The sequence below is a fragment of the Brienomyrus brachyistius genome, chromosome 23 (assembly GCF_023856365.1).
Source record: "Brienomyrus brachyistius isolate T26 chromosome 23, BBRACH_0.4, whole genome shotgun sequence".
NCBI lineage: Eukaryota > Metazoa > Chordata > Actinopteri > Osteoglossiformes > Mormyridae > Brienomyrus > Brienomyrus brachyistius.
In genome coordinates this window covers 2,849,540-2,861,644 of record NC_064555.1, presented here as the reverse complement: position 1 = coordinate 2,861,644, position 12,105 = coordinate 2,849,540, and the positions used below count along the sequence as shown (strand labels likewise).

The 12,105-nt window shown below is 46.6% G+C and overlaps 1 protein-coding gene across 1 annotated transcript; it reads left to right on the top strand.

Moving 5' to 3' along the window:
• Positions 1-11,265: 11,265 nt before the first annotated feature.
• On the top strand, positions 11,266-11,735 carry LOC125719303 (transcription factor Atoh1). Its single transcript, XM_048993960.1, has one exon. It carries the CDS (start codon positions 11,295-11,297, stop codon positions 11,733-11,735), a length of 441 nt encoding a protein of 146 aa, XP_048849917.1. The 5' UTR covers positions 11,266-11,294.
• Positions 11,736-12,105: the final 370 nt, after the last annotated feature.

The following is a 12,105-nucleotide window of genomic DNA, read 5'->3' as shown; positions in this document are numbered from 1 at the left end:
TGTTCTCTGCCTCATGTCCTGTGGAGCCTGTGACAGACGTCAAGCTGATTGGACAAAGAGTTACATACCTTTTTTCAAATGACTCAATGCTTTTAAACAACAAATATGACATCTGGTGGAGCAAATAGTTATCAGGGGGCTTTACTGGGGACACTACAAGGTGTATAATTGGAAATGCATGTTTCAAGCAGCAGGAAAGTAACATCTGGTTAGAATTTGCCGCACGGTTCCTGGCCGGCGACAGGCAGACAGAATCGCTCGATTTTTAAATGCTAATCCCGCAGACTGCCGCGTACATCCTGGAATTCCTGCCACCTCCACTCCGAGGAAGGGAGCCAAGCCGGAAAGCATGGAAACAAAAAGCCAGCACCTGGCCAGGCACACGCAGCAATCACAGGCGGAGGAGCACCTGGGAGGGCAGCGTGCCGTGTGGTTCGGGGAGGTAAAACGGCACAATTTATCAGCAGGGCAACGCAAGGTTCTAAGCCTGACTCCCTCTGTGATGAATGTCTGTTCCGCTGTGACGTTGGTGGCTATAAGGAAGATGTCTGCATACAAGTAAGCAGCCAGAAAGTATAGAATATGACTGAGTGCATCCACAGGAAACAAAGTAAGAGTATGACTGGACATGACATGTTTTGTGACAGCTGAAGAGGATATCATAGAGGAACGCAGCTATGCATGTCTGCAGACAGCTGCGCACGTGGCTGAGGAAGACCTTCCAGCCCTTCTTACAATCCTCTCACACCTGACTCAGTGACACAGTGATCATCTCCGAATGTTCTGCTGCCATCTGCAGGTCGGAGGTCTCTCTACACACAGTGCAAAGAATCACCGGGTGACCCGCTGATGCCAGCAAAGCAGCAATGAAGGACGTTCCCAGGACGTTATTGCTTTTGTTGGATGATGTTTGACTTCAGATTCACGCTGCCAAACGTCTGCCTAACTGTATAAGGAAAACAGAGACAGAGTTCTTGCCGAAATGTTCGCTAAAAACATCCCCATTAATCTACGGTGGGGTTTTACCCCAAGTACCCTGCCCCATATTTCTCTCGGTTCTGCTTTTCACAGACGCTTCACTATTTTTACCCAAAATGCATAAATCTTTTCTTTTTTTAATCTCCAAGGGCTACAGCCACTGCCGTTTGGCCTTGCAGAAGGGAAGTCTTAAACCCAATCAAAATATGAAATTCGACAAAACACTGACGTTTGTTGGTTATTGAAAGGCAACCGCTAAAAATAAGTTTTGAAAGTTTTTTTTAATTTTGCAGCGTTAGAGGAATGGGACTGTCGAAAACAAATAAATACAACCTCCGAACTGGGGGGAGGTTAGACTGTGAAAAGTAGTCCCAGTGTGTTGGCTGGTGGGAGAAGGGGCTTTTGAGAGAGCAGTGTGTGTGTGTGTGTGTGTTTGCAGATGGATGGGGGGTCGGTGATGTTAAGATTGTTGCATCCGTCCCCCACCGCTGGCTTCCCAGCTGTGCAAACATGGCTTTGTTGGGGGGGGGGGGGGGGGGTTAAGAAGCCAAGGCTGAACACAGCCAAGCTATAAACCCCCCCTACAAAAACTGAACTCCGTGAAACCCCCCACCCCCAACCTTGCCTCTGATTCCCTTGGGCGGGTGGGGGGTACCGTCATGTATTGCCAAAAAATCTAGGACTGGCCGAATTGTCAGGTGTCCTCCCCCCACAGTAAGACACATCGGCTTCCGTGTGACATTAAGCGTAGCTAGTGAGAGGCATCAGGCCCCCACCTGCCTTTGAAGAAAATGTGAACAAGCAGATATATCCGGCAAAATCATGCCACAAATGAGACTCAGTCCGGTTTCACTCTCCCAAAAGAAGCAACTTCGCCTTGAGTCTATGCCGATTCACAACTCTTAGCTGACGTTTAAAGATCAAACCGAACAGTCTAATATTCCTCCAGCCTCAACCATAAAAAACGAGACTGTCAAAGGCTCTGGGTGATGAGGGTTGATTGGCGGGGTGTCTGGCCAATAGGGAGCCAAGTTTCTGCCTCATTTATTGGGCCGCAGGTTAGCGGATGCAGGTCTTTAATGCGCCAGAGGGATTCAACGATGCTGGCAGGCTGAACACAAAGCACCATGGGTAATAAGCAAGGACAGAAAGTTACCGTGGGTCCATGAGTGTGTGCAGTCCTGCCAGACTTCCCCTCTCACCACGGTGCCTCGTTAAAAAAAAAGAAAACACAAAATGGTCTTTTTAAAGACGAATATTTTCATTGGTGCTGATGTCATCACGCTTCTTAGAATTACATAAGGATACTTTTACTTAATGCTGAAATTAATTTGGCCCAAACATTCTGCTCTCTAGGAAAGTGCTTTTCGATGCGTTCCTGAAGAGGGAGTCTCAGAAGCTGTGAGGGCAGGTCAGCCGGCCGCACCACGAATGCTAAATGATAAATGTTTGTGCGTCCAGCTGTGACTTATCTCAGGGTTTAAAGTCTTAAGAGCAAAAAAAAACTCCTAAACCCAGAGAAAACGGTGCTCTACTGCTTCTATAACGATGTTTACTCTCTTATAATGTTTATGTTTTATCCGGATTAACAAATTTTTATATTTGCATACTGTTTTTTTCCAGTTATGTGCCAGAGGACTCATGAGAAAAGAAACACATACACACACACACACACACACACACACTCAGGACCAGCTCATGAAATTCTAATCAGGAGGAGAAGGGGATTATGGGATTGCAAAGTTATCTCTAAAATTCTGGGGTCTGAGTTAGCTGTATATTACGTTTGGGCCAAATTGAAGGCCTTTGCATTGCTCCTGAGCGCCATGCTTTTCATTTCATTACTCGTGGGGTTTTGCGTTACCCACTAACCTTTAATACTGAGTCTGAGCGGAGAGCAGGAATGGAAATTAAATCAAGTTGTGAAACATAAAAAAAACATATGGAGGGTTTGATTGTGTCATTCCAATTAATTCGTTAACTGTTATAAAACAGTTTAAAGTTTTGGCCGCTGACGTCATCCTATGGCAAGCAACCAAAACCGAGAAATGGGAAAGGCATTGAGAAAATGAGAGATCCGTTATGTCATGTGACTTGGGGGGGCAGGGGGGGGCTCTCAAGGTGGTCTTCCTGGAGCCACTCCTGGAATAATAAAAAGCACTTTCACGTGTTTTCCCGAAAAGTGCACGCCGTGATTCGCCTTCCCAAGCGTGTAGCATGTAGCGTGTAGCGTGTCTCCCCGGGCGTGGTGATGTCATCGCATTTCTATCTGCGTGTGCTGTGCCCAGACGCGGCCTGGATTCCTGCTTTATAATCCATCCCGTTCCCTCCAGCATCTGCAGGTCCCTCGTCCTGCTATCTCACTACTCTTGCATCCCAGGCAGCGGCGACGGAGAAAAACCGTGGACCAGCTGATGACAGACTGCTCTTCAAATTCCTTCCAACATCAGTGATCATTACTTTGTGTTTGCATCACCCAGCGAGCAGATCTTGGAGTGCGCATTTAATTGCAACGCATGTTCTTTTCATATATTCCAGATAAAAATAAACTGAAATTAAGTTTTCTGACAAATCATTATTGCAGACATTCTTCAAACCTGTAAGATCTCCTTAATAATTCCAAGGCTCTGTTTTTCAGGGAAGCCCCACATTTCATTCGCATATCCCTAAATCCCCCACCCCCCGCCACATATTTAATCCTATAGAACATTCCGGCACCCTGGCTGATAGCGTTTCCCATAGTTCTCGAAGGCAGTCTCCTCTTCCCCAGACCGGATGTGGCGCGGACGCTTTCATGCAGGAAAAGATATAGAGGGAATCGCAGGCAGGGAGCTTCTCATTGACCAGGTGAACCTTTCGCTTGGTAAGATAATGACCCAAGGCCATCAAAGCCATCCCTGCATGCTTTAAAGATCTATTTTACTGCCCCGGGTCAGGACTTTGCACCACCTTGCAAAAAAGACAGACCCTCGATCCAGACTGTCATATCCTTCCTCGGCCAGAGATCCAGACTGGTCACTATCAAAACCAGATATGATGTCATGCTGCCCTTTGAATGTAATGTTGTGAGTGCCTTGAGGTCAGTAGTGTAATCGGGGGCCGTGGCAGGGGGGAGTCTTTCTTCTGTCTGGTCTTATTTGAAGAAAATCCCCCCCCACACACACACCCACATCCTAGTCTCCTCGGCTGAAGATCAGTCCTATCTGCTGTATCCCAAACTTATCCGTTACAAGAAGCTAAGATAAATAATCAGGAAAGCAATTCACAAGAGTTGAATTAGGAAAGGGGCATGTGCATAGCAGCCGGAAGAGGTGAGGTGCCACTTCACACTAAAGGCAGACAGTCCACGGGACCCAGTGGACATGGAAGGACAGAGGACTGGGAGGACCAGCCAGCCTGACAGGCACCACAGTCGGCCGGCCCTGTTTTATTGGCTCCTGTTTACAGGAGAAGGCTGGCGCCCAGGCTGTGGGAGCAGACGGGGCCCCCCGGGGCCCCGCGGTGGCTCTCGCACCCTTCGTCTGCACGCCGACCTCTGGTTTTACTACCCCTGTTTTTTTCCTCCTAAACGTCTGACTGCGCTGCACCTCCCACTCTCGCCGGGTGTCACACGCGCACCAGCCCTGCGTTCCGCCTGGACCGAAGCAGCACATAAAAACAACAGAAAAACGCAGCTTATCCGCTGAGCCGCTGCTTTCCGGAAGCTCTGCACCCAGATCGCGGAGAGGACAGGGCGCACGGCACTGACCTGCGTTCATTCATGCAGCAGAACCACACATAAACACGTCACATTTTATTCGTCTTGCAGACACTTTTATTCTGAGCAATTCACTTTTTTTTTTTTTTTTTTGTGAAAGCAGGGTCACACAGCCCCCGAGTCAGCGGGGGGGTTAAGAGACTTACTCAAGCGCCCGATGGTAAAAACCACTCTGGCATTTGAACCAGCGACCTTCTGATCATGGGTACAGTGTCACTACCCACAAACCCACAAAACGCCCCTTAAACAGTAACACAATGTACATGTGGAAAAAGTATCTGCAACAACACAGAGAAGAAAACATAAGCAAAGATTATAAACCCATCGATCCATCCTCCGTCGACATACCCTGTGAGCGCCGTGAGGCAACTACAAATGCCTATAATTACATTTGACTAAAAGCAGAAGCATTTTTCAGAAGCTGCCAATATTTCATAGGATCAGGAAATGTAATTTAATGCGACACTTTACTTAAGGCCACGTCTTTAGTGATTTATAAACAAATAACAATGCATTCATAAAGCATTATAAAGATGGCTATGATAGTTATGAAAAGGCATATACTGCATTATAATGGTTGGTATAAGCATTAAGGATACTTTATAATTCGTTATTAAGGCAACTATAGTGCACTACAGATGAAGGCTTCATAAGGCAGTCATAATGCTTAACAAACATGGTTATAATGTGTTATTCCTTTTGATAAATATTTATACCCATCTTTATAATGCTTTATGAATGCATTATTATTTGTTATGAATGTGTTTATAAATCACTAAAAACATATCCTTAAGTAAAGTTAATTTACTTAATTTAAATTGATTTTATTTATCCTCACACCTCCTGGGATTGGGGCTTCAATCCTGCTTCCCTGCTTGTGTCTGTGGGGGGAATTGTACCTTTGAATGTCCAACACGGAATTTCATAGTCACATGTTCAGTTTGATGATAAATGCCAGCTCTGCTCTGCTCTGCACGCGGAGGTCACGTGATCTCCCCTTGACGTTCAGGTTCCCCGCTGGTACTCCACTTTCCACCCACACTCCAAAGACATGCAGTTAGACTAATTGGAGTCTTTAAATTGCCCATAATGTCTGTGTGCCATTTGATGGGCCCCCTGTATGCTGCCTGGGATGAGATCCAAAACCCACCCGCCCCCCCATCCCCAAGGACCTGTCCAGGGTGATGAATGGATGAATTAATTCAGGAAAGCAGTATGGAATAATCAAGACAAGACAAGCAGGGCTTAAGGACTATAATGATGAAGATGTAGCCAGACCACAACATGGAGGAAGAGGAGGGTCAATGTGGACCACAAAAGAGCAGCCCTGGAGAGAGGAATATCATCCATCCATCCCTCTTCCAAGTACTTATCCCGGTCAGGGTTGTGGGGAGAGGAATATCTTCCCAGATTTATTGTAGTTCAGGGGAACATTACAGGCCTTCTGGAGTAAATTCCACAGGAAATGGGGACCGAGAATATTAAGATAGCAGAGATCGAGAAGGTTCAGGTCCACCTCTGTCTTCAAGGCACATTTTGAAAAGCAAAATCACTCACAGGGCTGTGAGATTCGCAAACGTTGGATCCGGGCCCAGCCCGCTGTCCTCTGCCTTATCTGCTAAGGTAGGTTTCTCTCCAAGCAGCACCCCCTCAGAACATGGTGGCTCAGGCGACCACCTATGTTGCCTACAGGATCGACCAGCCCTGCTTGGTGAGGCTCGGTGGGGAGCATGAGATTAGCAGGTCTATGGTTCCAGAAAACTAGGAGGTCAGTGGTGAAGAGCAGGACTTACCCAACAAATGCTGTTGTGTTTTCAACCGAACAACCTGCTTATATATGCATATGACGCGTATGAATTTTGATTCGGCACTAACCTAATTAAATATGACATTACAGAAGGTCACAACCCTCATTTCGAGGTGAGCTTGAAGGCATGCAGCCTTTGTGATGCTCAGCACAGCGATTGCGGGGGCCTGGGGTTCACACTTCAGCATTAGTTATATTTAACTGCCCTCGCTTGCTGGCCCCCTCGCTCCCTCCATCCCTGCTATTACACGCATTCGCTCCACACTTTTACTGATTCGCATAATGCAACTTTCTGAACGTTTATCCAGAGATCTCTCACAACAAAGTAGGAGGAAATTATCCCAGACTTGGGAGAAATAATTGAGGAAGTGGATGGCTGTATTACCGCTGAAAAGGCCGACCTTATCTGTGGAAGCCTTTCAAACAGCCCCGGGGCGACGGGGGTACTGACCTGGCAGGGCAGGAATGACGGAAATCTGCCCCATATAAGCGGCTCAGGGTCCCGTGTAACTGCAGTGACTTTCTGGGGCAGGGTTGCCTTTGGGTCCCTGTGCGGGACTTACAGACCCAAACGTAGACTGGCTCTGGTACAGACGGCCTCGCTGCAAAGAAGCAGGATTATCCGGCCTCAGGACCCGCCGCTCCAGTTCCATGGACACACGTGGAGGCCGACCACACATCAGAAGGCAAGCAATCAAAAGATCACAACTGACTTCTCTCCCCAATTAATATTAAGCCCATGAAGGAAGAACAGGAGGGACAACATTACTCTCCTCATCTAGTTCTCCACTAGAAGATATGTAGGCTGCCCACCCATTTTCGCTAATAAAGCCTTGTGTTGCTGCAGCGCTCCTGCTCCAGACTCTCCATTCCTGACCTGCTGGGACAAAGGTCACATGCACAGTGCACTTTATATCACACCCTTTGTACCCTGGCTTCTCTTATTTTTAGCGACTTCCTTTGGTAAAATGGGGACTTTGGCATACCTACAATATGCAACAGTGGGCCCAGTATGTAAAACTGCATTATAAGCCAGTATGTTCAATAACATTCCAGCAATCCTGTTCTCTGCAGAGTTAATAATAGTAGTATTACTGCCATTGTGGTTTCTCTGGGTCCCCAGGGGAATTATGGGAAATTGGCACAACTTTGGTGCATTTGTTTGATTGGACTTCAGGGTGAGCGATGCAAAGATTTCTGGGTAATTTTGCAGGGAGATGTTAATCTGCGCTAAGTGTGTCATTAGCTTGGTGAAGGGCAGAGAGTCGCGGCAGGGCAACCCTGCAACGTCGTCCTCATTAGCAGGTTACTAGCTGTAAATGCCTCATGTGTGAACCAGCATGGTCTCCGCCTCCCCACTCTTTATTTCCTGTTTGAAAACCAATATTTACCCAGCAGCCCCTGGGGCCCGGGATTACCTCATACCTATTCTCCGCCGTCCAGCTGCGTTTTCTCACCGTTGCCGTGGCGACCGCAGGAACGCGCGCGCTGTGTTTATCCTGCGGCCAGGAAAACAGAGGAAAACTGGAGAAAATTCTGCTATGCGGGAGAGAAAAAAAGAGAGAAAGAATTCACCTTCAAACGGAGATGTCCCGCCACAATGGCGGTGCTGTCGGGCCACGGCTGATGGAGGAGGACTCTGCCCCCATGATTTTTATGACAGGCCTTGTAACGTGGATGCCTGACTCCCGCTACACGTCAGAGACACCAAAAAACCCCCCAACATTACGAAATTTGCCAAATACTGGTAATGATTTCAGCATATGCCCCGGGTACCTAAGGGAATCTTCCGACAGCATTGTGTTTTGTGTTTTCCCCTGCACAGAGGAATTTCTCTCCCCCCGCCCACCCCCCTTGCGTGTCACAGAAAGTTACCTTGGGTATTTTATCCAAAGTGTCTTGTTACCCATCCTCTGTGATTGCAGAGTAAAAATACACGAACTCCGTGTTTATTCTGCCTAGGAATAATATCGGAGGGTCTGACCATGAGGACTGTTTACTTTTCATAGGAATCAAAGCACAGCCGCTATATCCTGTAATATGCAGCCTGCCACTCACACAATCTCCCATTACAGGAAGCTATTTACTCGCCCAGTGAGGTGAACCTGGGGATCTTTGGCTGGGAGTCGTCCTTTTCGGCTTCCTCTATTGCCCCAGCCTGCCTCGCAGCGGCGGTTAGCGCGCTATCGCAGGCACTGCATATCTCACCCGATTTCCAACTGCCTGAGCTTGCGGGCAAACTCGTCTCAGCCCCGGTACTCGACGCTGGGTCCAGGAAACAAAGGCCTAGACTGGAGCTCCTCGGAAACCAAGCTCTTCCGATCCAGAACCGGCTGTTGAACCACTCGTCCTCGCTAACAGATAACCCTCTGGTCCAAACCACTGCTACGTGCTACTGGTAACAGGACCATTCGATCTATTCCGGAAACATAAACAACGTTAAACAAACATTTAAAAGTGCATTAAGGATATTGTGTTAGTAAGGAATGAAGGTCGGGGATGGAATATATCAGCCGGTGAGGCCTGGATTATTGGCAAACTCTTCAGATGGGGGAGGGGCACACTGCGGTCTTCCTAAGGGTTTGGTTTTCCCACGGCCGGTAATAACAGACTTCAATATCACAAGGATACAATGACAGATTCATACTCCACTGGCAGAGAGGTGACCCTCTCGTTCTGCCTCGTCCGAATCCGTCTGATCCTCTGGAACACCCCCACGGCAGCCTTTCAGGCCCCCCACTTTCCCCCCCATTGCCACGAGAACCACTGGCAACTTCAATCGACAGGATCCTGCCCCGCCTCCTCACCTGCACGTGGTGTCACCGGCTTTGCGGAGCCAGCCGGCATCGTCGCAGCCGATCAGCGTTTCACAGCGACACAGAGGCCATCGCAGAACCGTCCCTTGATGCCTCCTCATTAGGTTCAGCTGGGACTTCAAGGAAATGTTGGTCTGATGTCTTATTAACTCCATCTTAATGAATGAGTCAGAGAAAAAGTATCGGAAACAATCCCAGCCGAGAAGGTCACAAATAAACCAGTGAGTCAGGGCATCTCACAGCCGTTTGGGTGGACAGTTCCCTGCCCCTCCATAGTTACAGCCTATTACTAAACATGAATGACCAGAGCTCCAGGAAAATGTCTGTGATGATATCGGCTGAGGTCAAGGCTAAGCTCTTCATTTAAGCTGCCGTGTACCCCCTCCTGCTCCAGCATGTTCGGAAAGCTCAGACGGACCACCATCAACATCATCTCAACAGTACAACTCACTGCCTTGCAGTGCTTCTCATTTGCATGGTCACTGGACGCCGGACTGCCCTGGATCTGTGTGCCGGGAACTTGTTGCATCTTTTCCCTGTATTTATACATGTTTTATCTGTGTTTCAACTGATTTCCTGCTCACATTCAAGTGATTAGGTGGCGTCTCTAAATTGTTTATTGAGTAAATGTGCACCCTGCAGGGTGTTCCGGATTGTAACCTGTGCTCCCTGTGATAGGAGTCAAGTTTACTCTGACTGTGTATAGATAGATAGATAGATAGATAGATAGATAGATAGATAGATAGATAGATAGATAGATAGATAGATAGATAGATAGATAGATAGATAGATAGATAGATAGATAGATAGATAGATAGATAAACAGTGTTAGCCATTATGTAAAAAAATTATGTATTTTATATACCCTAAATCTAATCTAATTTCTTGCTTTTAGATCTGGTTCCCTTTATAAAGTTGCTTCTGTGTTCGTTATTTGTTCTAGTCTTTTTCAATAGACAACAAAACTGTTTGCGGTTTATAGGCAACTTGTCTGCATAAACACAAATCGCTGCTTGACAGGGAGCACAATGTAACTTACATTTCTGGAAGATTCTAGAATGTTATCATTGAGAAGCACTGAACTGAAACACTTCTATAAAAAAAATCCAGTCTCCATCTAGTCTTTAATTACATCAAGTGCAGAGTAAATTTTAATGCATTTGATTCCTAATTATTAAGTAATACTTTCCAAAATATACCATTTTCCCTGGACCTTTCAACATAGTGGAAAGTATTTTCTTCTTCTCCTGGAAGCTAAAAGATGTTTGTTCTAATTTGCAAAATAAAAGGGGCGCAAATATCGTGACTGTTGGGGAATGTTATATTTGGTCTCGTACACTGGTTCGTTTAAGTGATAGAAGTCTCATTATTTAGTTCCCATTGCACCGGGATACCGAGCAAACAGCTGTGGGTGACCCTCCGTCGAGCCGAGCTCCTCTTCTGAAGATCATTAAACGCACTCGTGCACTTGTGAGATCAAACGGCAGAACCAGCACAAGGAAGCTCACCATCATTTTCCACGATTTCGGTCTCGGGGAATTGATTTTAATGATATTTCAAAGACATGAAAGGAGGTGCAGTTGAAATCGAATTAAGAGATATTAAAACAGCAGGACATGGCCCATGGATCTGTGCCAAAGAGGAACTGAATTCACCGCTTTGACAGGATTTCGGAATTGAGGAGAAATGTCATTTGGCATGCACCTGAACCGCTGACCGTCGTCTTTAATCGCCTTTAAAAGCCGTGGATGGTTATCCCCCTTTCAGTCACCCTTTTGTAACTTTCCACAAGTGCTAACAGTGGATGATCATTACTGCATGCTCCTAAACTAAAGATTGCACAAGGATCACTCGTCCTCTAAAGGGACCCATTAAACTATTTTTTTCCCATGGCTTACTGAAGATGATGAAGATGACCCCATGATTTCAAAGCACAATGGAAATCCAAGGGCTGCTTTTGGACACGATGCTCACGGACTTCGCTGACGTTGACTTTCTGGAGATACCCCAGAAGCAGACCACGTCCGTGTCCGCGGAGAGCGTGGGCTGCCGGGGCCTGTATTACGGTATGTCCCCCGGGCGCGGAGACGTGATCCTCTCCTCGGAAAGGGCGTCTCTGCGAGTGGGAAAGGCGCCCGTGTGCGGCGCGGTGCCATCGGCGGGCAGGTCAAAGCGAAAACGGGTGATCAGCACGGTGCAGCGGCAGGCGGCCAACATCAGAGAGCGCAGAAGAATGTTCAGCCTGAACGAAGCTTTTGATGAGCTACGAAAGAAAGTCCCCACCTTCGCTTATGAGAAAAGATTATCGAGGATCGAAACTCTGCGACTTGCCATTGTATACATTTCATTCATGACAGATCTATTGAGCATGAAATAAATATCCGAGTATTAATTAGTGTATGGATGGATTAAAACAATATTAAATTTCCTATTCTCTATATAGCCTTATAAATGTATTGTCATGTCTAATGTGTCACTTTTTATAATTATCCACGTGACACTGAAATTCGAATCTCTGCAAAAGTGCCGATTTACTCGACTTAATCCCTTTAGCTTAACAGGTATGATACAAACTTGTTTAGCTGTATCATTGAGTAGAATTAATACAATAAGCCTTTACACTGTAGAATATTACGGCTTGTGCTACGTTAAAGACGATACTGTGTGTGAACGGGTTTTTATTATTAAAGAACAATAAAAACAAAAGTAAGAAGAAAGCGGAATTCACCTTACATGTTGTTGTCACT

Coding starts and splice junctions, on each gene's coding strand:
- LOC125719303 (XM_048993960.1), top strand. CDS start 11,295: ATGGAAATCCAAGGGCTGCTTTTGGACACGATGCTCACGGACTTCGCT.